General features: G+C 42.6%; 1 protein-coding gene across 2 annotated transcripts in view; it reads left to right on the top strand.

Moving 5' to 3' along the window:
* RABL6 (RAB, member RAS oncogene family like 6) overlaps window positions 1-26,382 on the top strand; it is a 60,790-nt gene that overhangs the window by 7,669 nt on the left and 26,739 nt on the right. For both annotated transcript variants that reach the window (XM_075519976.1, XM_075519977.1), the window contains 7 exons: window positions 436-570; window positions 6,193-6,240; window positions 13,325-13,377; window positions 14,955-15,046; window positions 15,927-16,067; window positions 17,209-17,314; window positions 24,272-24,375. In XM_075519976.1, the coding sequence (XP_075376091.1) occupies window positions 436-570; window positions 6,193-6,240; window positions 13,325-13,377; window positions 14,955-15,046; window positions 15,927-16,067; window positions 17,209-17,314; window positions 24,272-24,375 (679 nt within the window). The remainder of the gene's footprint in view (window positions 1-435; window positions 571-6,192; window positions 6,241-13,324; window positions 13,378-14,954; window positions 15,047-15,926; window positions 16,068-17,208; window positions 17,315-24,271; window positions 24,376-26,382) is intronic.

Genomic DNA, 26,382 nt, shown 5'->3' with positions numbered 1-26,382 from the left:
ATTCTATAGTTCTATTTTCTCAAGGAATGAGAAGTGTTTAAGGAGAAATGGGAATGACAGAGGAGGTAATTGAAGGAGAAGCCTGGCATAAAAGGCTATCAAAGGAATAGGGTATGGCAGAGTGGGAGTGAGGGCTGGGTAGAAGTAGAGAAGGCAGGAGGATGGAAGGAGCAGAGACTTAGCTGGCTGAAGTTGTGCAGATTCTGAAGATTCAATCTTGATGTTGGTTCTTTCTGCTGAGCTAGTGTGAGTAGCTGAATAAACACTAATTTTAATGACTGAGGCTCATGTTTTTTAACAAACCCCATCGTGTCTGTGTAATATGGGAGAACTAATTACATCTGAATAATGCTTGCAAAAAGTTAACATGCCTTTCACAGCATTCTTCGATTTGTTTTTAATCAACTTTATTTGTCTGCTTGCTCTTTTCACCAGTGAAAATTGTCATCCGAGGGGACAGGAACACTGGGAAAACCACACTCTGGCACCGACTGCAGGGAAAGAAATTTATTGAGGAATATATTCCAACTCAGGAGATCCAAGTCACCAGCATCCACTGGAATTATAAAAGTAAGATGGAAGAGGGTGGAGGGAGTGACAGTCATGGGACAGTGCCTCAGGGGTAAATATTCCACTGCAGCCTTGTTTGCTTCTTTCTTCTGTGTCTGCTTGGGAGATTAAATGGTCTCTCATCACTCTTGTTATTTTAATTTATTATTCACAGTTTCTGAGTCATGTTTTTAATAACTTTACTCAGAAACTATATCAGTGCTAAAGGATAGGTCTTTGGAAGCCACAATTCAAGGAAAGTGTTTAATAGGTGATCCAAAAGAGTTGAAATATTTGTGATATGCTTGACTTGTTAATGAAAACAGGTTTATTATCGAAATCTGTCTCTGAGGCTAACCCTGCTTTTGGTGTTACTCTGTTGCATAGAAGTGAATAGCATGGTGCAAACTAGTATTTTACTGATTAAAATATAAAGAGCATCCTGTAGCTGGTGAAGGTGATGTTTTAAAAATGATTGTAGTACTAATAACTCTAGACTGACTTACTGAAGCACAGAAGTATCTTATCAGTAGCTTTTTTTTAAGTGCTTGTTTGAGTCTGAGAGATGAGGTGTGAATTTTTTGTGTTTTCCCCATCTGCTCTGACAGTATAAAGTGGCTATGAAAGTCCTGGATCTTGCCTGGAGAACACAGTGCAGGCATTGAAATTGCATAAGGCTATGATTCAACAGTGCACTGAGTCCAGCTTTCAGGTTCCTGATCAAAAATGCCACCGCCTTGTGGGGTGAACTACTGATTCAATATGAACTTGCTCTGTAAGACTGATTTTGCTTTAAAAAAAAAAGGTCAGCAGTTAGTTTGTCATTATCAGACATTGCCCATCTGCACCACTCTGACCTTTTGTTGAATCAGGTACTGTTTCCTCCCAGCTGGGAAAAACCCCATGCAGTTTGGGTAAACACCAAATTGGGTGCTTCGTCTAATTCACCAATCAAATTTGTATTGCTAGATGATATCATGATGCCCAAATCTTGTGATAATGATCACAGAGCCACAGGGTGTGTTCACCAGCAGTCAGCCTTGGGATGGTGCTCTCTCAACCTCTGTTGCCTACATAGGCTTCAGCGCGAGGAGAGCAAGCAGATGCTGCTGTTGTACGTTCACGGGGAGCTGGTAACCACAGTTCTGGAGACTCTCGTGCCCTTGTGAAGACAGGCTTCCACATGAGTCAGCTCTCTCTTGACAAAGGTTAAAAAGGTTTATAAGGATGGATGGTTGTGATTTGCCTTGGATGTGGGACAGAAACAGGTCATCCTTGCTCAGTGCCGCTGGCAGTTTTCTCTCATTCAGGATCTGATTTTGAGCTAAGCCTGATGTCACATGTTTTCAGATTCTTTCACCAGGACTCTCCAGGTGACTGTGATGCAAAGGTGTGCCTACTAGCTTCTACATTTCTTCATAAAGTATCTTTATTTTGGGTACCATCTTCCTGATGTTCTGCCTATCAACTGGCCCAAGGCGTTGACATATCTGCAGTGTTCATGCAGTGGTGTTCCCCATCTGCAGCGAAACCTCTGGCATACTGTATTTTAGCTGTGGCATCCTTCCCCCACACTCCTCTTCCTCTATTTCAGAATATCAGCTCATTGGTTATTGATGCGTGAACATAGAGCTTACAAGTTTTTTGGATGATGGAAACTTTCTCCAAAATCAAACTTGAATGCTTCAGCCTAAACAGACCTAGATCAGCATAAGAAATGAAATACCTCTTTCTTAGATATGCAAATCTAAAAGAGTGCACTGCACGTTAATTGTGGTTTTCTGCAATATCATAGGTAAAAACTTCAGTTTCCTCTCAAATCAGCGTAGGTAATACAAGTGTTGTTTGTAAATACAGCTGAGAGCCTGGCATTTGATTTCTAAGAGGCTTATTTGTACCTGATAGTTTTTGTCTATATGAACAGGTATACAAAATGCACGCAAAAAGGTGTTTGGAGACTGTTCCCTGTGTAGAAAGAACCAGTCACCTTGCATGTTTCTGCACGTTTTAGGGACTGTATGTTCTTTTACTGAGTTGAGGCTTAGGTGCTGGCTTTTTCAACATGGATGTAATCCTGGGGTAGAAAACAGCTACACGTGAGGCTGGCTTTTGCTGTACGTTGGTAATTGCAGGTGTATTTGTTATTTCTAGTGCTTAGTTCTAACATTTATATGATGTGTTTCTGTAGAGCTTGCTGGTTAGAGTTGACAGCAATGTGTACATATGGTGATGGACTTTTCTCGAGGTGAAGTGTTGCTGAGGTAGTCTAAATATCTGGAAGGTTATACATGAAATTGTGCCTTTCATTTGTGTTCCTTTTACATTGTAAAACACTGTATTATTTTCTTAGTAATAATTTCCAGCACTATAGGAAATTCTCTGTTGAACTTCTTAAAACTTGTTTTAAAAAATAACTGCCTTTCTTTAAAACTTTGTAAGGTATGTTTCCTGCTGTGAAAACTTCCCATCCAAGATGGGTGATGTGAGCACTCTGAGAAATTGTCTCAGATCTAATTACTGCCCTGTTGGCTGAGTTAGTCTGTAGAGGAAAAATAAAATTTGTTTTTCCTGTGATCATGCTGTCAAGCTACCTTGAATAAACATTATGAGGTAGCTGGCAGCAAATATTTACAGATGTTAATTAAATCGCTGTCAAATATTGAAGGATTCTTACATTGCCTGGTATTAGAAGATTTACATTTTAGATGTGGAACATACCACCTTGTCATGTCTTCAGAAATTTTATACTGGAGGAATTAATAAAGGTGGAGGAATTTGAGTTGTTTCTTCCTACTCAGAATGAACAAAATTCCTTTTCTGTACCAATTGTCTCTGTAATGGATATTTCTAATTTTTGTGTCCGAGTAAGGACACCCTAATGTACACTTTTTTAGCTTATGCTAGTCACCAGTTTTATTCTCTGTTTGGCAGTCTCAGAAAGGGAGTCTGAAATAAAAATTGGCAAATACTTTTGTTCAGATACTTTGAATGGTTTATAGATGGGTGTGAGGAATGGCAGAGCTGCTCTGCTCTGCAGGATTTGTGATCCAAAGCATATGAAGTGAATGATGTAATGGCATGAGAGCAAATATGTCTGAGGGCCTGTGAATTCCTGGTGATGAACCCACCCATACAGCAATGATTCTTATTTTTAAATGAGCTTTCTTGCAGTTGGAGTCTTCTCACACCTCTCCACCGTTTTCTGGGAAAGCAATGTCTTAGTGTGCCACTGGCTACAGAGTACTTAGCCAAATAGGAACTGAGTACAGATCTTTTGAGTGGTTTGATCCATGGTTTATGCTAATCCAAGTTACAGAGCTAAAAGGATGAACTGGCACTCTTTTTGCTGCGACATGCCTTCCAAAGCCATTAAGGTGAAATGCTGCTGTGTATGAGTCATATCAAAGCCAACACAGCAGTGCTAAAGTAATTACCCTCTTGTGAGTTCAGGATAATCAAGAATGAAGCTGGTGATGAACAGGAAGAACTTACTGGCCACAAGCTAGCAGGAGCACTGGTGCTAACAAGAAAAAAACCCACATGGAAAAATGGTTTTCTTGGATCTTGTGCAGTCAGTTTCTTTGTGAAATTCTGAATAAAAGGGTGTAGAGCAGGTCTTTCTGGGTCAAATGGTTCAACTCCTCAGCTATCTGGGAGTGCTGCTGCTCAGCAGGATATCAGTACTGCAGAAATTACTCAGCAGAACAAATCTTAACTGAGGGTGCATTTGGTGTTAGGGTAAGGAGGTGGAGATCTCTGGAGCTCGGGAGCAAAGTCCCGATGCTAGGTACTGGGTCACCTCCTAGGAGAGCACTGCACGTCAGCCCAAGGGCTTACTTCTCTGAAATGGGGTTCCAGCTTCTCTGCGGAAGCCCCTTGTTAATGTTTGTGTGCTGCTTCACATGGCGCTGCTGGAAAGAGCAAGCAGCCTTCTGGACTCTGCGTATGCCCCTGCAAAGTTTGCCGTCTGAGAAAGGAAAACATCTCCTGTCCTTTTGGAGGAAGTCTTGACTGTTGAAAGGTGCCAGGATTGACTTTGCTGGTCTGTCCGTCCCCTTGTCCTTCAGGGACAGCAGCAGCACTGCCAGTCTCAGCTGCAGGGTATGAATTTGGGGGCAGACCTCCACTAGCTGATCTGTGTCCCAGTGCCTGCAGGGTCATGGCACACCCTGAATGGACCACGGACTTGAGCAGCCCATGTCACAGGGAGAGCACGCTGCTGTGCCAGTGCCTGGATGCGAGTAGCCAGCCCTACAGCTGGGTGCCAGGAGAGTGAGTAATGAGGAGTGGTTGGACTTCAGCTGTACCTGGCTTGATGGTCTGTAGAAATACTCAGGGACAGAATTAATTTGGGGAGTGTAATGGTTTGAGCAGAGGTTTTAGGACTGCAGGCTGCTGTGTGCCTGTTGTGTTTTCAGTCCCAATGAGCCTGTGATGCACTGCCTGGGCTGAGCCTGGGCCAGTCTCCTGTTCGTCCTGTGCCCCACTGCTCTGCTGCGTAAGTGGAAGATAAGCAGGAGTTGCTATGAGAAAAACAGGCTGATTTTGCTTCATGCATAAATGTAAAAAAGGATCTTTCTCCAGAAGCAGAGAATCAAAGTTTTTCTTTATTCATGATCTGTCTTTACAATATTTTGAAACATTTTAAGTTAAGCCAACAGTGAATTCTGTAGAGGAAATGTGTCCTGGCTTGACAATGATGCTTGGCTAAATTCTCATGCCATCCTATGAGATTATTTTCTACTCTGAGACATTATCCTCCTATTCCATTGCTTTATGTTCAGAGCTGCTCCAAGTACAAGCTTTTGCTTTGTAGCTTATAGCATTTCCAAAAAGCAGCTGTTTCATGGAACAACTTCATGAAGATCGGACTGCTTATTTGGATTCAATAGAAACATCTAACCAAAGCTGCCCATCCCTCGAGCCATCTGAAAGTTAAGCTGCTAGCTGTCAGTACCAGCAGTAGTGTCTCTGTAGTTAGAATTTTGGTTGTCTTGCTTCAGATTTTAGTAACTCAAATATATGTTGCTGCTTATAATTTACTGATGCTTCAGCTCATTAAGAGGCAAAATTGCTAGTAATATCTTATTTTTCACAAAATGCGACTTGAAATTTGCAGAGAGAATGGATTTCTGTAGCCGCAGGACTGTCTGCACTGTTCGTCACGTTTACATGAAGATGCTATTAGTGAAGTTGATCTTCCTTAAATGTGTATATTCCTTTTTTTCAGTTGTATGCCTTGCTTATAGACCAGACTTTATTCTCCAGATTAAATTTTATCTTTTTTGAAAGAATATGGAAACCTCTATGTTATGAGAAGAGTCTACACAAAATATTTATAACATGCGTCAAATCTGACATAAAACATCAAGGAAATCTAGCTATCACTTATGTGACTAAGAGTCTTTAAGAAGTTCTTTAGGTAGCACAGTTTTGGTGTACAACTTGGACCTTCAACAGCAGGCCTTCTTGTTGTTATGTTTGGGTTTTCTTTTAACTCACTCAAGAATTACTTTTCTTTTGACATTCGTCTCCTGCTTTGATGATGTTGGCTTTGGGTTAGGCTCTCTGCGGTGAGCATTGAGTGTCGGTCATTTTACGGAAACCCTCTTCTAACACTTTGTGTTCTTATTGTGCTTTTAGCCACCGACGATATTGTTAAAGTTGAAGTCTGGGATGTAGTTGACAAAGGTAAGATTTATAACTTCCTTTCTAATGGATATTCATTGTTCTGTCTCAATTTTTAATTAAAAACTTACATGGAATTTAGAAATACCTGCTTGCTTCTACTTTAGAAGAAGGTCTGTACTTACTTTTTTCAAGTGCGTGAATGTTACTTTGTTGTGGTTTAACCCCAGCCAGCAACTAAGCACCACCCAGCCGCTCGCTCACCCCTCCGCAGTGGGATGGGGGAGAGAATTGGAAGAGTAAAAGTGAGAAAACTTATGGGTTGAGATAAGAACAGTTTAATAATTGGAATAATAATAATAATAATAATAATAATAATAATAATAATAACAACAACAACAACAACAATAATAATAAATTGTAATGAAAAGGAAAATAACAACAAGAGAGAGAAATAAAACTCAGGAAAACAAGTGATGCAGTTGCTCACCACCCACCCACCAACGCACAGCCCATCCCCGAGCAGCGATCCCTGCCCCCAGCCAGCTCCCCCCAGTTTATATGCTGAGCATGATGCCATACGGTGTGGAATAGCCCTTTGGCCAGTTTGGGTCAGCTGTCCTGGCTGTGCCCCCTCCCAGCTTCTTGTGCACCTCCTCGCTGGGCAAGTATGGGAAGCTGAAAAGTCCTTGACTTAGTATAAGCACTGGTCAGCAACAACTAAAACATCAGTGTGTTATCACATTATTCTCATGCTAAATCCAAAACACAGCACTGTACCAGCTACTAGGAAGAAAATTAACTCTATCCCAGCCGAAAGCAGGAGATACTTCCTGAAAAAATGTGGAGAGTGGAGTCTCCTATGCTGGAGCCCATTATTTGGCATCTGATCACACCCAATATTCAGAAGCAGTTGTTTCATGTGCTCCGTGACAGATTAAATAGCCTGCTGCTTAGTGTATTCAGATTCTCTGAACTTTATTATAATCTTCTCCCCTTTATAGTTTTATATATGTTTAGACAGCTACTGAGTTCTTTGTTCTGTTTATAAAAGTTCTTGCTGAGCTGTGTTTGTAAAGGAATGCTGCTGTTAAATTGATAAAATGTTATCTACAGTGAATAATGGACGCAGGAGGGAAGGATAAAAGAGAAGCCAATTACTTAAATTCACTTAGGACAAAAAATGCCATCTATTTAATCCAAAATCTTTTCTAAATGCTTAGCCAAGGGAAGTGTTATGATGTATAATACATTTTCCATTAGTTTTCAATTTTTGTCAGAGCATAAAGTTCTATTTTATAAAAAATAAAAACAAACCCCCAAAACGTATGTGAAGATGCAGTACAAATCTGGATGCAGTGGAATCTGTGGCTAGAAGGGGTTGGGGTTCAGATGTAAATCTTAACAGCCCATTCTGTAGCCCCAAATGCAGATAATGTTTGGCTTTTAAGAGGCATTTTGTACCAGCCAGGCTCCTGGTTTAAAGTGCAAATATGGTCAGGAAAGCAGCTCTACAAGTGAGCATCTCTTGCTCTCTGGGTTGTGCTCCTTGTTTGTGTGTTTCTGTCAGTCAAATCTGTTGACCACAGTCATTGAAACTTAAACTTTTATGGTTTGGCTGCTGCTACCTTTCCTGCAGCCTTAGCTAGAATTTGTGCTGGCACGCGTTCCTCAGCAGAACTGCATCCAAGGTGCACTACCTCTGCTGTACCACCTGTGCAACTTACACATGCATTAACACTGAAAAATAAGATAAGTACAATAGGGAGTGGGAAAGGGAGAAATTTAATTTTTCACGTTAGCTAAATTGTATTTAAAATAGTAAAAAAGAAAAGGTAATTAAAGATAGCAGCTCTAGTTCAGATGCATAATGGAGCCTTTAGGTTAAACTTGAGCCAGTAACTTTAAATGAAAATCCTGGGCGCTTTATCTTTTTATTCTTTTAAACCCAGTTTTCACAGTGTAGACAAAATCTTACTTGGGTCAGAGTTACTGCTGAAGTCAGTCTGATTACAGTTTGGCTTTCAGATCCTGGGATAACATGTGCGGGGCTGGAATCTGAGCAAAACATCTGTTTTCTCGCTGCCTTGCAACTTTGGTATGAATAGATAGACAGTTAATTTGGGAATCATGTGGTTCCAGCATTTATTTCTGTGAATAGCTTCTCTGAGCAGAGTCATCTTCTCAACTAGAGACTTGTCATTTTTTTGGCAAAACGGATCGGATTTGATATGTGCAGATGTTGATAACAGCTCTTCTGATACTGCTTTCATTTCTGATGGTGGAGCATGTGTTAGAAATCTCAAGGGACTCTCTTCTCTCCACTTTATATTCTTTTGAAATAAAACTCATTCTGTTAAGATCCCTACTTATGGACCACAGATGTGTATTTTTATGTAATCAAATGTACTTAATCAATGCAGTGTAAAAATTCAGATCATCATGATGTATAACAAAATCAAATCCTTCCCTATTGCCATAGCATTGCGGATTCTTGATAAGTACAACTTTAGGAAAATGTGCAAATTAACCATTAAGAGCTTGCTCATATCTAACTTGCATCTTAATGTTATGTCATGCCATTTTTGTTCTTCCTTCTGTATGCTTAGGACAAAAAATCCTCCTGCGTGACGCTTTTGGTGAGAGTGACACTAATCTAGACTGTAGAGTTTTAGTAGTGAAGTATCCAGTGCTGCTGCAGCATAGTGCTGACAAGACCTGATCCTCCTTTTTTTTCTTGCCTATCAGATCCTGACTAATGTGCATATTTAGAGTTGTGCAGAATGCTGCATTTATCAGGCTGGATTTGAAACTGCCAAAAAATGCATGTTCTGAACATGCATTTCAACATATGTTGTTTTCCAGGCTAAATTTTTTTGCCAATGTTTCCCCATTTTGGAAGAATTGTTCCTTATTAGAGAAAATTAAGAAACCTTTGTTTAAATTAAGATGTTTGAAAATGTATTGACAGCCTGATATGGGGATGTAGCTAGACTGTCTAAAAGATATATCTATAAACTGCAGTTTTCAACTTTAGTCTTGTAAAGCAGCTTCAGCCTCTTCTCTGTTATGCAGTGCTGCCATTCTTCGTGTCTCAGTGTGAACTTGCACAGGAGGATTTGGGGAAACTTAAGTTGCACCCTGAAAAACTTCATGTACATTTTTGCACTGAAGTTACGTGTGGTTTTACTAAGTGGTGTTTCTCCTCATGCTTACTAGCAGTGTGCCTCTCCGTCCTTGTTAGTTCAGCAGTGTGCTTTGATTTTTCCCTCCAGACTGTTTGTTAGGAATGCAGGAAGCAGCTCTGTTGGTTCTGCCTGGCTGGTGCCTTGGTGTCATTTGTTCAGCGTGCAGACGTTAATTTGGAAGTGTGGGGAGATTTTTTGTGAAACCTTAAAACCTGTGAGGTTGGTTAGTGCACTGAAGCAGGGGGAAATGGCAACCGCTATACTGTACTGCTCCTCTTACCTTTTTCTTGACTCTTTGGGATTTCTTTTCTTTAATGTGCAGACTCACTGGAGTACGGACTTCCCTGCAGCCTGCTGTGTTCTCCTTGGGCCCGCTCAGAGAGCAGGGCTCACTTGTGTAATTATGCCATTTGTTAAAATCTTAACAAGTAGAGCTTGCCCCCAGCTATGGATTGTACTGAACTTTGTGCTGTGTGTGTAGTAAATACTGTCTCCTTTGCTGCCCTTGGAACTAATAGAACATAGGAAAGATATCTCTCAGCAAAAGTCACAGTCCTGACTCATCTTTCTGGCTTTGCAGCAAGTTGTGTAACTACTGCAGGTCATAAAGCTGTAACAGATCCTGAATGCAAAGAAGCTGCTTGAATGCAGGTGATTCAAGAACAGTTCTGATCTCCTGTCTTGTAACTTCTGCTAGTTTGGTTCCTGCATCTTTTCCCATACGCTAACAGAAGGGATCAAATGATTTTTTTTTTTCTGTTGCCCCCAAAGTAGCATAAACTCTTTCCCTCATACTGGAGATTCCTTTCCTTTCCCTGCCCCTTTACCCCTCTCTCTCCCAGAGGTGTGCTGCAAGAAGGAGGAAAGATGAGAATTAGTATTTCTGTTATTTTCAGATGTCATAAGTTAGATAACACTGGGGACGCAAACATTCTAGATGCGTCTTTTGAATGGTGAACAGAAGCATCTCCCTTGCACTGTGGACAGCATTTGTTGGCAAGCTGTGCTGAGTCCTTGTTATCCTGCAACAAAACTGATAGTACGTAGAGGTGCAGAGGCTCTCAGGTGCTGGCCATGAACCCAGTCTTTTGGTGTTCAGTAAGAACTGTTCTGTAGACTTCGGGGCACTGCTGTAAGGTTATTTGGTTTCAGTGTTGCTATTATGCCTGTAAATAAGGAGCAGTCATCGTTCTAGGTAGAGAACCTGAGCAATTGCAACGTGAAGACCCTTGCTTTCTAAATTGAGGCTCTAGATTACACACCAGCGCAACCTTAAACACAGGACCTTGTTCATGTAACAACACAATCTTCATTGTGCGCTTGCTTTTACAGGCTGAATTGCATCTTTTCACTACATACATCTTGCCTTTATCTGGCTCATCCTGCAGTTTTGGCTCCAAAAATAGACACTGTGCATGAATATGTACACACATGCGCTTTTCAGCTCTGTTACTCCTTTATAGATGACCTCCTTTACAGCAGTGATGAGCATCATGTAAGAATATTACTCATTCCTCTTGATACACACACAAAGCCATAAGCAGGGAGAGGCATGTGAGTCTTATATTCAGTCTCAAAGCATTGGTTGTAAATGTGTCCAGGTTAGAAAGACACCTTGATTGCTCAGGACGAGAGGACCTATGAAGAGTATTTGTGGTTGCTTGGGCTTCTGTTTCAATACCTAGAAATTCAGGTCATGCCAAGCATAATTTAGCAGTAACTACAGAAATAGTGATGTTTTGACATTCAGAGAAGCCATACGAATGCCACTGACTTGAAATGAATTTAATTGAAGTGGGAAAAGACATGCACGTCCTAGACATCCCACACCTTCAGTTGCACTGGGAAAAATCAGAGCCCATGCTTGGATCCTCCAGGGAAACACATTGCATGAATGGGGAAGGATCAGGGTTAATATTTCTGCTACTTTCAGATGTCAACAGTAAGGTGATGTGAGGGGGGCAAACATTTTGCAGTGATGCACAGAAGCACCCACCAGACACACTGTCAGTGTGTAGGGACTGGAATCTCCTGCTGTATCCTGCAGCATTAAAACTTCCATTAATAACTCTGTGTTTCGTAACTATTTATCCTTGACCTGTGTGTAAAAAGAATGAAACACTTTGTTTCACATGCAGCATCTGGCAGAACCATGAATTTTACAAGTAGTTAGTCCACGTTCATCAGCGGAGTTGAATAGTTGGTGGAAGCTATTTTGGTACCCGGTATTGCTGCAGAGTCTTTTAAAGAGTCAATGGGAGGTTTTTCTGTGCATCCGAGCTGCCAACATGTTCTGTTCTCAGTGACGCAGGGAATTTCTAGAAATTACGAGAAGGAATTCCAAGTCTCCACCATTATAATTTAATTAACTCGTCATTATTTAGACTAGGAAAATACAGAACAAGGTTAATTCAGAAGTACAGTTCTTAATTGCTGTCAGTAACATCTGAAAGATATTTGGTATCTATAAAACATAACTCCAGATCATTGTGCAGTGCTCATCATTTGATAAAACTCTGGAAACTGCTATACTTAGATAGAGTTTAAACAATACCTGGGGGGTGAGGACAGATTTTTTTCATGGTATGTCCACACTAAACTTCTTTGGCAGTAGGTGAAAGAAGATGTCCTTGCTCTTACATATTGAGACTCCGGGCAATCCTTAGCGCCAAGTGTCTACACCAGAAAATCATATTAGCTGATTGCCACTCTGCTAATCGTAGGTACAGATACATGGTGTCTTCTCTGTCTGCTGTGGTTGCAGGCTTTAAGATTTGGAAACATGATTACAGTGTAACTACTGTAACGCAAAATTTTCAGGGAGCCTGAGGTTTAAAAACACGGACTCCTTTTCTGGGGATGCTGAGTCAAATGGCAGTGGTACTTTAAAATGTCAGTTTGTGAACTTATCCAGTACTTATTGAAGCTGTAAGAAAAAGGAGAAGTCTCAGGGGGTCTGGCCTTTAAGTATAAGGGCTGTATTTTAGCATGTGCCTTAGAGGAAGCAGATGGGTTGGAGAGAAACCTGTAGATTCATCTGGATGGAATTGTGGCTGTGGGACTGCAGGGCAGGTCTCTTTAGTGGTTTTCTAGTGTCTTCTCCAAGTGTTTAGCCTCTTGCCTCTCACACTTTCCTGTGAGCTTAATCAGAGTTTTACCTGTCCTTAGCTTATTTTTGTGTGCATGTGTCTAGAGTGTGCGGCTTTGCATGGTGCCTCTGGAGGATTTCCTTTCTGCACCTTTGCTGGTGATGACCAGACCTGACCCTCTGGCTCTGGCTTTTCATGCACATGTAGGCTGTCTTTCCTCTACTTCTCCACAGCCCCCTCGCCACAGTTTATTTGATTTTGCTTGGATTTCCCCTTGTATAAGTTCTATCTGTCTTGTGGCTGTTAAATTCTCGTAGTCTCCTGCCACCCCTTTTTTTTGGTCACAAGTCAGCCCAAAGCACCCAATGGACTCTGAGAGCATGTTTATTTACAAGACTGCTTGCTTCAGGTCAGTGACATAGCACAGCAACGTCATAGCATCTCTCAGGAAGGTTGCATATGTAGTAGTGCTGTTCAGCCCCACGATCTTTTACTTCAACACTAATGCAAGAAAAAGTGTAACAAAGCAGCTTCCCTTTGTGGTCAGGGAGTGCAGTGCACCAAACCCTGTATTATTCAGTCATTGCGACTTTATGCTGTGAAGAGCATGGTTTAAGTTACCCCAGACTTTCTTCCTATTCATCTTTGAACTAGACTAGCTGGTATTCTTGAACAGGGTAGGTGGTATTCTTCAGCAAGGCATGCCTGTCCCACCCCTCCTCATTCCCCATGCTTATAGTAGAAGTTGGATCTGCCTTAAGGTCATGTTCAAAATGCTGTGGTCCTGCCCAGACCCATCCTGGAGTTCTCTGCCCAGTGTAATGCTTTTTTTTTTCTTTTTTTTTTTTTTTTTTTACAATTCTTTTTAAGGAAAATGCAAAAAACGAGGAGATGGTTTGAAACTGGAAAATGACCCTCAGGAGGTAAGTCACCTTGAATGCAGATGTCTGCCTCTTAGCAGGGGGCTAGGTCCACCTTTGGTCCATGGAGAGTAAGTTCTATGTTTGCTTCTGCTTTAAGGCCAGCTTGGCAGGCAGATGAGGGGCAGCGTGATCCCTGATGCTCTTCACTCTTTTGCCTGTGCATTTTATCCTTGTTCGTGCCCTCACACAGCTTCCCTGCTGTTTTCCATTCAGTCTTTTGGGAGTGACTGTGCCCTAAATGTTTACTCAGTAGCTTTGTACCTCTCTGCACATGGTCCGTGGCAGGAAGTCCTTTTGTAATGGACTTCTTGTGAGACCTGAAGAAGTCACTTGATGCCGTGCTGTCTGGCTGCTCCTTAAAACTGGGCTAACAATTACCTTTTAACACCCTTTGAAATATAGAGGAGGGAGGGGCAATAGAAGTGCTACCTAGCACATGAAAGTAAACAGTGGCTTCCTCAAGGCTCTTGCACGAATGTGTCTCCTTTGGATCTTCTGCTGTAGAACAAAGTGCTGTATGGGAGACCATAGGACCTCGTTCCCCAAACCACATTTGGGCTGCCAGTGAACTTCTGTGGCATCTCTTTCAAAAGATGTACGATTTAATCCTCAGGAGAAATTCAGTTTAAAGGCCCTTGATCCCATGATCTCTGCTGCAGCTCTTAAAGAGCTTTATTGCTCCTGTTCATGTGTCAGTGCCCTTCGGGGCTCAGTGCATGGGCAGTGTTCTGGTACTCGCTCAATAACCGCTTTGTTGAAATTGATGGGAAAGACAGCGTCACTGACATGCAGAGCACTGAGCACTCGGTTCTGGAGATGGGTCAGGGTAGTGAAAAGTTACCTGTTTCACCAGGGTGCCACTCCTGCTCAATCTGTGTGGTCAGATTAGGGGGAATTTTCTTTAAAAATATTCTCCTATGGGAAAAAGCCTCTATGAGAACAGATATCACCGCTGCTTCTTCCTTTGCAAACATGGGTGCATTTTCCACTCCTGGGAAATGAGTGAGGATTGTTCCATAGGCACCAAATTGCAACAGGGGCCTTGGAGGTTGAGTTGTGACCAGTACTGCACTTTGCAGTGTGCAGAGTCCAAATGATGAAAAACAAATCAAGTACTAATAAATACTTTCAGCCCTGCATGGGAGAAACTCAGTAGAAACTACATCCTGGCTTTATACACCAGAAGCATTAGAAATACAGTCCATATGTGGGTCGGTGAAGAGATGGAATGGGAGCTGTGTCCTCTGTCCTCCATCCTGTAGATTATATGGAGTTATCTTGTCAACGCAGGATTTGGGCGCACAGGGGCAAGAGGAGGGGGTAGGGTTTAGCATTTGCTGTCAGACGTGGCTTTTTCAGAGACTGTCAGGTGCTTCACATCCTGCTCCTGTGGGTAATGGAAGCTGTGAACCACCAGGTGTCTTGCTTAAATGATGATGATGTGAAATCCATGGATACTTCCTATAGTGGCTGTCACTTTAGAAAGTTTGCTTGTTCAGCACTGTATCAGTTGTTTTCTGTACAAGCCTGAAGTTGAATTAAGTTATTTACTGCTTCTTTTGCCTTTATTTCCTCAGGCAGAGTCAGAAATGGCTCTGGATGCAGAGTTCCTGGATGTCTATAAAAACTGCAATGGCGTAGTGATGATGTTTGACATCACCAAACAGTGGTAAGACATCTTCAGCGGCATGCACCACGTGATTCTCACTTGTTTAGTGAAAACAATTGACTTTTAGACCTCTTGATTCCCAGATGGACTCAGGAGCTGATAACCAGCCTAATGAGCTGAAGCAAGCTTGTATCCCTTAAAATAATAGCTTTATCTTCTGACATGTCTTTTAATATACTCCTCTCCTGGGCTGGTTTCAAACAAGCAGTCTCCCTGTGGTCTTGTGTACTGCAGTTTCTGATATACTGCTGTCTGAGGCTTGATAATTAGTGCTGTCACAGGCGCAAAGTATGCTGGGCATGTTGTAAAGCCGTGCTCTACAGAGCACAAGGGAAAGGGGAACGCTAGTGAGAATTCCCAGGAAGACTTGTATTAGTAAGGATTATTTAGAGGCCCTAGGCTGCATTAATGTACAGAAATAGTGAACTGTTCCTTTTGCACATCTGCTGAGGAGGGTGAGAGGCATATGGAAGCCAGAGTGGAAAGAAGAGGTGGTAAGAGTTCCTGCTTTATATTTAAGCTTGTGTTTTACAAGCTTGGTATGGGTCAGTGAGCCCGTTGACAGCTGAAGGGAGGGAATCCTTTTCTTCTGTTGACCCCACACAGTTTTGTAGGACGGAAGGAAATACTGTTGTAGGTCATGTGAGGTTGCTGGTGGAAGTGGATTATTGAACTTGTCAAGTTGTTTTTGAATAAAGAATGATACAAACATATTTATAGTTAATGTATTTCTCTGAGGGGGGCAAAGAAGCCACAGTCTTGGAAGGATTTTGGAAAAAAATTTCTTCCTTTGTTCTTTTTTCTGTGATTTGTGCATGAAACTGCTCACAGAATGATGTTTTCCACTCATCTGCCTGTATCTCTCTCTCCTATGGTGAAGGACATTTAACTATATTCTGAGGGAGCTTCCTAAAGTGCCGACCCACGTTCCAGTGTGTGTGCTTGGGAATTACCGAGACATGGGGGAGCACCGGGTCATTCTGCCTGGTGATGTGCGGGACCTCATCGACAATCTAAACAGGTAAGATGGCATCAGGGTCACCAGGCAGGGGAGCAGACCTCAGCTACTCTCTGTCATCAGCCGTAGATAACTGTATTGCTGCCATGTTTCAGATGTACCTCATGCTCATCCTCAGACCCTGTGCCTAGCTTTTGGGCTTTCAATAGCTCTGAGTGTCTCATACAGCAGCTTCAGTTTACACGATGGGCTCTTGTTCCTTTGATCTAGGAATCAAGCCTGTACTGGGCAGATTATTAGCTATATTCCTGGAAACAGTGAGTGCCTGCCAGCGTGTGCCTTTCAGAAGTACTTTTCCCAAGAAGTCATCTTCTTTCTGGATAGTCCTTCTCTTTTGAAAGAATCCTCTCCCTGCAGCACAACTGTTCTCTACTCCAAATAATTCTGCTAAAAGAGAGCCAGCTAGTGCAGCTGTCTTCCATGCTCTTCCGCTGAGAGCATCCCCACACAGCATTTACCGGGCACAGCCAAGTCATATCCTTCCCTTGCCAGCCAGGCAAGATTGTCCCTTATGCAGAGATCTGAGGCTCTGTGTTATTTAGTACAAAATATTATTTGTTGTTCAGGATTCGATAGATTGTACTTTTTTGTGTGGTTTTATGTTTTTAAGGCATTTTTTCACTTTCCTAGTCTGTTATTTGTTTGCGTCTGTGTCAGGCACACAGAAATGGTATCAGTTGATTCCGTAATGTAATCATTTCTTTACCAGTTCATCTCTGTATGTGACTTAGCTGAGTTTAATGCCCACTGCTCATGCTTGTGACTTAATGTAGGTCTGTTTGTGGTCTTAAAACAAAACCTTCCCTGAGAAATGAACAGCTTGTACAGCTGTGAAACCCCTAGTGTAGTAAACCAATGGCCCAGTGTCCTGACAGTATTTCTTAGTCTGGCAGCCCCATGACACTGCAACACAGCAACAGCTGCATTCTGCCACCCTTGAGGAGGAACAAAGTGTGAATTTTGTCTGTAAACAAAATAATGAGTCCCTAGCAGAATGACCTGCTAGCCTACATCCGGGGATTAAGGGGTTGGCTTGTAAATGGGGATTGTTCGTGGTATGTAGTTCAGCAAGTGCCTCTTCTGTGTGTACGCAGTCCCTATCCTTTGTACAGTTTTCTTCTCTCTGCCTATCTGGTTGAGACAGGCCTCCTGGCTCCTCATATTTTCGCTATGCTGAGTCTTCCATGAAGAACAGCTTTGGCCTCAAGTACCTGCACAAGTTCTTCAACATTCCCTTCTTGCAGCTGCAGGTAAGACAGAGGGTATTGTCCTGGTGTGCTGGGTGGGTGGGACAGATTTCATTGTCTGTAAGGTGGGAATTTGGTATTTGGGGTTTCTTTTGTTGTTAAAGGATCCTGAGTAGATTTTTGTTTTCATAAGATTTGTTAACAAAATGATGTTAGTACATTGGTGCCTGTGACTTAAACTTATTGCCTCTGCTTGCAAGAGGACTCTTCTCTGCTGTGTTCGCAGATGCTTACCTCTGGAGAAAGGCTCCGAGGTGATGAATAACACTGGCAAGAAAATTGCATCCAGTGGTGTAGTTACCAAGTCAAAAATGTTACATACGCACTTTGGTTAAGCTTTGTATTTAAATTCTGTTCAGTGAAAACTCGGATGAGAAGAAATTTGGTTATGAACTGAACAGTTCAGGGACAAGTGTTTGCTGAAGATCTTTGCCCTAATGGTAACTGATCTGCTTGGATCCTGTGCACATAGATCCAGGTCTCATATTTCCTTCATAATTGAGGCTTCTTGGGCAGACTGAGTGGAAAGGCAAAGGCTGAATGGGCACGGAACGGTGGAATTCTCAGCTGTGGTCCTTTAGAAGAGGACCTTTTGGGGTCATCATACAGGAGTCCTTTGGGATCAACATCATATGCGTTTTGGGAGTACATACGATGTACCATTACTCTCTTTTGGATGATAAAAACCAGGCAGTTGATCTTGATTGGCTTTCACCAGTAATTGAAATGTATGGGTTTATTTTTATACAAATAATTCCCACTGAAATGCTAGTTCAGAAGAATCACAGATATATTAGTGGGTGTTACCACATCCTCAGGCTGCAGAGCAGAAAGAACCAGGATAAGAAAATTGAATGTATAAAACCCCAGTGAAACAATTCAAACAATAAATTTTTGAGGAGGAAGTTGTAGAAATCTGAGATATAAACCCAACTTGCTGCTCAGTGGAGAACATTGAAATCTACCAGCATGGTTAAATGGTTGGTTAAATGTTTGGTTTCATAACCTCGGCTCCTATGGTAAAGTGATGTCTTGTGGAAACCATGCAGAATAATTAGTTCCCAGGTTACTTTTGTCAGTTTTGTAGATCTCTCCTTTTTTTTCTCAAATAGATGTTGGTAAAAGACAAAGACATTAGCACAGCCTTCCTGCCAGATTTGTTTCTGAAAGCTGCTCAGAATGATAATGTTAATAATGAGTATATGCGATGATTTTCCTAGCCATAGTTATAAGCAGGAAACACCGAAACATTTTCGGTGTAGGGTTTGCTTGGAAGCAGCTTTAGGATGCGAGTCTTAGGGGACCTTTCATTTAAATGTGCTGTGTATAAGTAAACATGATCTACTAATTCAGACTGAAAGCAGTTAGGACACTTAGATAAGGTAATTGTCCCCAAAGCCAGAGAACTTCTTGGACAAATCTTGGTCTTCAGGGAAACAGAAAGAATAAATCTGTGTTGCGTTAAGAGTTACTGTCGCATACAAACAGGAGTCTGAGGAGTGGCTGGGGGGGAACCCTCCCGTTGAGTCACGAGGTTCAGACAGGATCCCCTTGCTTTCTAAACTCCTTCTCAGAGAGGAGTCTAGGTGTGGCTAGGTCCAGTCTTAGTCTCAGACCTGGTCAACGGTTTATTTTCTAAGGACTGTGTGTATAGCCACTTATTAGTTCAGGGCTTTCACTAAGGCGACAGCATTAATTTTTACACCCCCCCAGTCTGGTCGTGTTGAAGGAACTATCACGGCCAGAGCAGTGAAGAGTGCAGTTTATTAGAGCAACAGACACACAGATTCTTTGGATTACTGGTGATAAATTAACTGTCTGCAAAGCACATACAAATACCAAGAATATGAGTATGAATAACACGGCCGGACACAAACATATATATAACATGGCTGGACACAACGTGTATATCAAGAATATGAGTAACACGGCCGGACACAAACATGTTAAAAGATAATAAAGCGACTCTATATAGAGAGAGATTTCTAAGTTTCCTGGGGAGGCACTTGGTATAACCAAGTGTTCGACTCTTACCCAAAGGCGTCCCACTGCGGGGGAAGAGAGGCTCAGCCCGTCAACTGATCCCAAACATCAGAGTGGTACATGATGGTGTCTTCCCTAACATTCTCTTTCTCTTAAACCATTTTATACTATCTTTCACCTTTCAGGTGGAGCTTGAGTGACTCTAGTCGTACATACCTTTGTTTAGGATTGGTGTAAAGTTTTCTCGCTTTGCTTTTAAAGGTATAAGCTAGGAAGATTCAGAGCGCAAGCTCAGTGAGGGGTGGTCGCACCTTGGAGGCGGGTAGCTTTTGGGATGGAGGTGTGTTTTCGTATTATAATGATGTTATAATGAGCAAAGTTCACAAAAAGGACAGCATTTTGTCAAAAACGTGGCAGGCTGTAGGCCCAGGGTAGTAAATATGCAGCTTATCAGTTCCATAATACCTTTAAGTTCCCATATGATCGCAGAGCCTGGCCGCGGCATCTCCACACCACTCCACCCTCCGGGCAGCGCCTCTTAGAGTCAGCACACCAAGTTCCCCTGGCGTTACCAACATCTAAGGTTGCAGGCCTAGGGAACTTCCGTGGAACGGATTCCTTGCATGTCAGCCGCACTCCACCCAGGAATCTTCTTCAATGCTGTGCCTTACCTAAAAGTGTGAATATAAGTTTAATTTCTAAGTCACCTCCAGCAATTATCCCACAATCTGTTATAACCTTTAGCTGTTTGGAGAGTCCAGTGACAGTTGCCTAGGAGAGGTGAGGGAGATGGGGTGACCAGCCCACATTTACTCTCCTGTTTAGTGGCCTTGGGGTAACACTGGAGGTAGTCCAAAAGATGCAGGTGCCACATAATTAGAGTCCCAAATCCTCTGGTTTTCATGTAATGTAATTAAATAATTCAACACTGCAGAAACAAACCTGAAAAAAACTTCTCATTACAGTTTAGTTCCCAAAATGTGCAAGGGGAGATTTGGGTGGGCACGTGTAAACCATGCTTGTGAATATGTTTGCTCTGTTCTTTGTACCTCGACACATTAGGTGGCAGTTGAGGAGGTTGTCCTATGCCTGTCATTCAAGGAGACAGTGATCAGACCATAGCTGCCTGGCTTTTCCTTTAAAACAGTAATGCCAAAACTAATTCCTGCAGTTCTGTGCTCATACAGGGATTGCAGGCAGGTGCTTTTCTGTGCATTCTGAAAAAAAATCACAGCATAGGATCCAATGTGGAGATGGCTTGTTTCATTTCCCTCTGGTGTGCAGGAGATCCCTGGCCTTGCCATTCTGTGCCAAGGCAGGTGACACTGCAAATTTGGAGGCTTTTGGTTGCTTCCCCCAGGCTTTGGGGCTTTACCTGATGTCAAACTTCAGCCAAGATGTGCTGCACTTAGTTTTTCCAGTGCCACTTGCCTTTGCACCACAGGTTTATTAGAGCTTTGTGCTGCTCCGCAGTAGCTGCTGCTGGGTGGCTCTGGGTGGTTTGCTGCTCCTGGAGACCCGCTGGGAGTCTTGCCTTTGAGTGCACGGGGAGCCAGGGCTGGCCCCGCTGGGCCTGATTAACAACCAGTGCAGCATGATGCTAAAATTTGTAGGAAAATCACAGCTAGACTTAATTCCTAAAGGTTCTGCTTATACCTTCAGAGAGACTTGCCAGTAACAGGCTCCAGAAAGGAGTCATTTCCCTGGTGCTTTGGTGCAAAGCAGGGTTAAAGGAGAGGAATGCTACGAGGTGTTAAATGCACATACGATTTGATCAGTCTCAGGCGACCTCTGAGGTTTCTCTGTATTCCTCAGCCTAGCCTCCTGCAGCTCTCAAGGGGAGAGTTGTTCAGCTGTATGCGAGATTCCAGGCTGTCCTTTAGCGCAGTTGGTGTTCAGTGCAATGGTTTTAAGTTGCACATTTCTGTGTTCAGCTTACATTCATGCATCTTTCATGAAGAAAGCGGTGGCTGAAATTCATACCCCTGGTATAGAGCACGTTCCCTCTAGCAGCCCAGGCTCTTCAGTTATTTATCAGTTCTTTTCCGGGGGAAGGATTGTCAAACCTGAGAATGCAGTTTAGCCGTAGGTATTGCTGGTGGCCCACATAATGTGCAAATGTGATCAGGTCAACCGGGCTTTCAGATGCTGCGCTGGAAGGAGACAAAATTCTGCAGACAGATGAAATTGCCTTTTCCCAGGAAGCACTTGAAAGTGGCATTCAGCCAAAGCATTGGTCTGTAGCACATTTTCTTCCCTTCTTTTGGGTCATTGCTAAAAATAAGCTGTTTCTTTAATATTTTAAGACCAGCATGGTAAAACAGAATTTATTTTTTAAGTATTTTTAAGTCCATTATCAGTGATGAATTTTTACAAAATTAAATGCAACTCTCAATTAAATCTAAGTTCTTAATTTATTGTAGTCTGTGAAAATTGAAATAAATACAACTCTGGTATATGTCTTAACTGCCAAAGTATGAGGAAAGGCAAACCACTTGTTTAATAAAAGCCATTATCTTAGTGCCTAAAGTAAGCATTGGAGAGCAGTGTCCCTTATGTGTCTGTTTATTCACCTAATTTGCTCAGCATTTATTTCACTCATCTTAGGAAACTGAGGACAAAGAAGCAGAAAACTTGTTCTTTTTTGTCTCATTTTTGCTTACACTGTATGAATAACATAAAAGGATGAAATCTATTACTTCTAAAATCTTCAGTTTCTTGAATCTTGAATTCTAAAATCTAGAATTACTTATAAAATCTTGATTAGTACTTATTCTGTTTAGTGTAGGAAGTTTAAATATGTATAGCATGTTTTGCTGAAACGTTCTTGTCTGTATACCACAATAAAGGGAATTCAAGTTAACTAATGACTTCATAATTCTTTATATACATGTTAATTGAAGTCAAGTATCCATCTGCATAGAGTTTATGAATATGATGAATAAAAATTACCTAGCAAAGGGAACATGGTTCACTCCAAGCTCTTAACACAATGACAAAGGTAAAAATGAAGAATCTAAATGCCTTGGAAGCAGTAAATTAGGTTAAATGATCATAGAAGCTCTTAAATTTCAAGAAAGACTGTATCTTCCAGTAAATGAGCATGTTTAAATGTTATCAACCGCTATGAATCACCTGGTCTTATAATACAAAATAAAAATTACTTAAGCCTTGCTTGCTGATTTAAGTCATGGCAGAATTTGATATAAATCAGCCTGCCCCATGGAGGGCTCAAGCTGTGCCCTGACCACTCTGCTGGGCAGAGCGGTGTGGTGTGTTTTATATAAGGCAGATTAGTTACTTGCTCTTTAAATTTGTACACTTTCTTGATAGCTCCAAAGTTGTCATGTCTGTGAAACTACATTATCAATAGTATATGCAGGTAGAGACTGAACACCATTGCTTTATACAAATGTTTGTCTTCCCATAGGGATTTTATTCTGTAAATTATGTAGTAAATGTCCTTTTGTGCTTTTTACTCTAATGGGAATGTGCTGTCAAACATGGAATTAAAAATTCACCACAGTTATTGATGCTAAACTTCAAAAATATTTGTCATAGTAGAAAGCTTAAATGTACACTGAGGATAAAGCAAAAACCTTTGCAGTTTGGAGGAAACCTGGGGTTTCTCTTCTGTCTCCTCCTGTCTGGGTGGTGGTGGTGCAGCTTGGCAGCCCATGGCACCGGTGGACCCCGCTTTAACGGGCACTGTGCAGTGCCGTGAGTCATCGGATGTGCCTCGGCACAAGCTGTCGCTGCTTCCTGTGCCATCTAGGATGTAGGCAGTGGGAGAGGGAGGACTGATGCTTTCAGGCACTGAACATCGTGACTTTTGACTCCAGAATTCGGTGTGTAAACTGACTCGTGTGCCTCTTGCTCAGAGCCTTCCCAGGAGGCAAGCAGGGTGCCGGTGGTGGGAGCTTGGCCATTGCCAGTGCCCAGCAGTGTGGCAGCCGGCTGCCTCTGAGCAGAGGTGAAGGGGCTCTGGTGCAGGGATTTGGACTGTGGAGCGGGGCAGTGGCCACAGACAGCTCTAGTCTTGGCCAGGGGATCCTGAATCGTGTTTGTGCAGAAACGGATTCTGTGTTAGCTCTGTGGCTCGGGGCTGTTGCAGAGCTAGGTCTGCTGGGCAGACGGGTGAGGAGGCTGGTGCTGGATCCACTGTGGGTGAGCCTTTGGAGCTGGTCATGCCCTTGCAGTCTCAGCATAATGCGTGTGGTTATTGATCTCTCCTCATTGCCATCTGGGCTATCGGGAGGAGGTCCCATGACCATTTCCAATTGATTTTGAGCCTTTTAAGCCAGCACTTCCCCTCAGCTGAGCTTTTTGCTTGGATTCTGTTGGAAATGTGGAAAGGGAAGGACTGAATTAAGCTACCCTGTGCTACATTAGTGAAGCCAATTCACTTCATTGCACACTTGAAATGGACTGGAGTGTCTGTCCCCCACGTGTGGGGCAGCAACTGAAGGCAGAGGGGCAGTGACTTCTAAAATTTCACTGAGTTGACAGGTTGTGTCTCAATCATCTACCCTGACAGTAAAATGAAAATTATTGTGAGGTTTTCCATCAGCTGGGTCCTACTTACAGAGGGACTGCTTTAGCGCAGGGAAAAAATAAAAGAGCAGAATGAATGGGGTGCACAACTGTTCTCCACAGGAGCTGATACTGTTCTCCAAATGTAACTGGCGATGCTGTGTCTGAAAATCGCACATTATTGATTTATGGTTGAGTATAGCTCACAGAACAAATTACTTTCTTACACACAGACTTTCTGGATTAACGTACTTTTGCTACTGCTTCAGCTTCCCTTTGTGCTTCTGTATTTAAACTGAGCACCATGAGAGGGACCAAAGCTCCTGTTTAATTCATTGCTGTGAGTAGAGCAGTGACGCAAGATCTTGCTGCACCCTGTGAGCACACAGAGATCTGTTACAATGACCCTTCCTGCTCAGACCCAGCTTGTTTTCCTTTCTTCAGAGGGAGACGTTGCTACGGCAGCTGGAGACGAATCAGCTGGATATTGATGCAACTTTGGAGGAGCTGTCAGTGCAGCAAGAGACAGAAGATCAAAACTACGAACTGTATGTCATTGAGCCATCTTTTCTAACTGTTTTGTTGCAGTCTAGGTGTCACATGAATGTTGGGCAGCCCCAGCTATGGCATGTGGCCAGACTGAAGGGTCCAGTGAGTGACGTTTAGGGTTTCTTTGGATCTTGTAAAATGTTACTTTTAGGTGGCATCACCTGAAATAAAGCATGCACTTGGGGATCCCTGTGAAAGGGTCTGGTTCCTACAGGCACGTGATCTATGGGAGGGCAGTGGAGGTGGAGCTGAGCAGCACACCTGGAGGCAGCACATGCTGAAGGGATTGTAGATAAGTATGTCGCAGCCTCTGATGCTGAAAAGGGGATATTTTCCATCTCTCTACTGCTCAGAACACAAGTTGATTCCTCCTCTTCTGGCCATTGCATTCCTCTATATTGTGTGTCTTATGATAGGCAAAAAGTAATAGCAACAACATTGTTGTCTTTTGTTCCCTTTGAATACTTCTAGACTCCTCAGTGCATTTCTGGTTTGAAAGAGTGGCTAGTTCCTGCTGCCTTGTGTTTGTTCAGTGGCCTGTTTGCTTGCTGCTTGAAATGAGCTTTTGCCAGATTTAGCCCTGCAAAGCCAGTACATCTGTAGCACAGTGAGCAGGAATCTCTTCAGATTTGTATGTTGTTGACAAATGTGTTCTGTGAATTCCCATTACAAGGTCTTTATTGCAGAAATGTGCAAGCCGGAACAGTCAACCCCGCAATGAATTGGAAAAAGATTCTTTACAGGCAGCTTTATTTGGAAGTTGGTTCGATGATTATGAAATATTCATGCACAGCCATTTTGACAAGCATTTTTCAGACCAAGTTTCAAGTTCTATAACCTTGGTCAGTGTGTTTTCCTTTGAGATCATTGAAATACCCAGCATACACATAAAGCAGTACTGTTTCCAGAGTGTTCACCTCATTTCTTTCCTTAGGGACTGGTTAGTCTCCTCGTGCCTTCAGCAATTCTCTTGATGACCCTACTCAAAGCACTGGGTTGTGTGGGCTGTGCTGTCAGATTGTTTTCCAGTATTTTAGTTTATACTGCATCAGTAATGGGAAGATACTTAAAAGAATCAAGAGTTGGCAGAGCCGTTCCGAATCTTGTTATTTAGTCACCTCTCACCCTTACACCAGCTTTAGCATTTGCTGGACCCTGGCATGTGCCAGTTCAGCTCACAAATCTATCAGAAAACCATCTTCTGCCAGACCTACTTCTGGGTTAATCTGAATTGGGCTAGCTCTGAGAAGCATCTTCTTAACGCCAGAACTTAAAGGAAGCAGCAGCAGTATGGGACTGGCAGAGGTAGGATGGCAAGACCTCCTAGTTCCAGCAATGGATGTTAGACTGGATCATCCCATCCGGTGTAACCACACCAACGTATACCATTTTATAATATTGGTGTGCTTCCATGGCCAGAGAGTAACCTTTCTGGGTACGTGCTCCTGCAGAAATAACTGTGATTACTAAAGAGTGTAATTGGCAGTGTGGTAGCATCCAGAATCCTAGGGCCAGGCTGGTCACATTGCTCTAGGCACTGTGCACTAACAAGTCAAAAGGCATGTTCTTGCCTTTTGCAGGCTCAGAGGAGCTTTTGGTGCAGTTGGTGGTGGCTAGCATCACCTCAATAGAAGCCCCTGAGTCATCTGCAGAAACTCCAAAGCCAGTTAAACATTTGACCCGCATGTCAGCGCCCTGTCGTTTTCCAAAGCAGCTCGTGAGCACAGGAAGAACAGGAGATGGGGTGTGTGCACCTGAAGATGCCCACCACCCGGCCGGGCAGCGTAGCTGGCCTTCTGCGCTGCAGGACAGTGCACTGTAGCAAAGTACTGCTGCTCAGCTGCTGGGGAGGGCTTGCACTGCAGGAGGCTAATTGCACTGTTAGGCTGCATAATTGGCTTAACATGGCATAAGAAATACCTTAGCCATGGTACCTAACAGAAGAGGAGTTGCTAAAATGTTAAAAGCAAGACTTTTTCCTAGGATTCTGGTTTAGCAAATCAACT

The sequence above is a fragment of the Mycteria americana genome, chromosome 17 (assembly GCF_035582795.1).
Source record: "Mycteria americana isolate JAX WOST 10 ecotype Jacksonville Zoo and Gardens chromosome 17, USCA_MyAme_1.0, whole genome shotgun sequence".
NCBI lineage: Eukaryota > Metazoa > Chordata > Aves > Ciconiiformes > Ciconiidae > Mycteria > Mycteria americana.
Note: the sequence above shows the minus strand (reverse complement) of the source record. Positions and strands in the feature narration are given on the sequence as shown.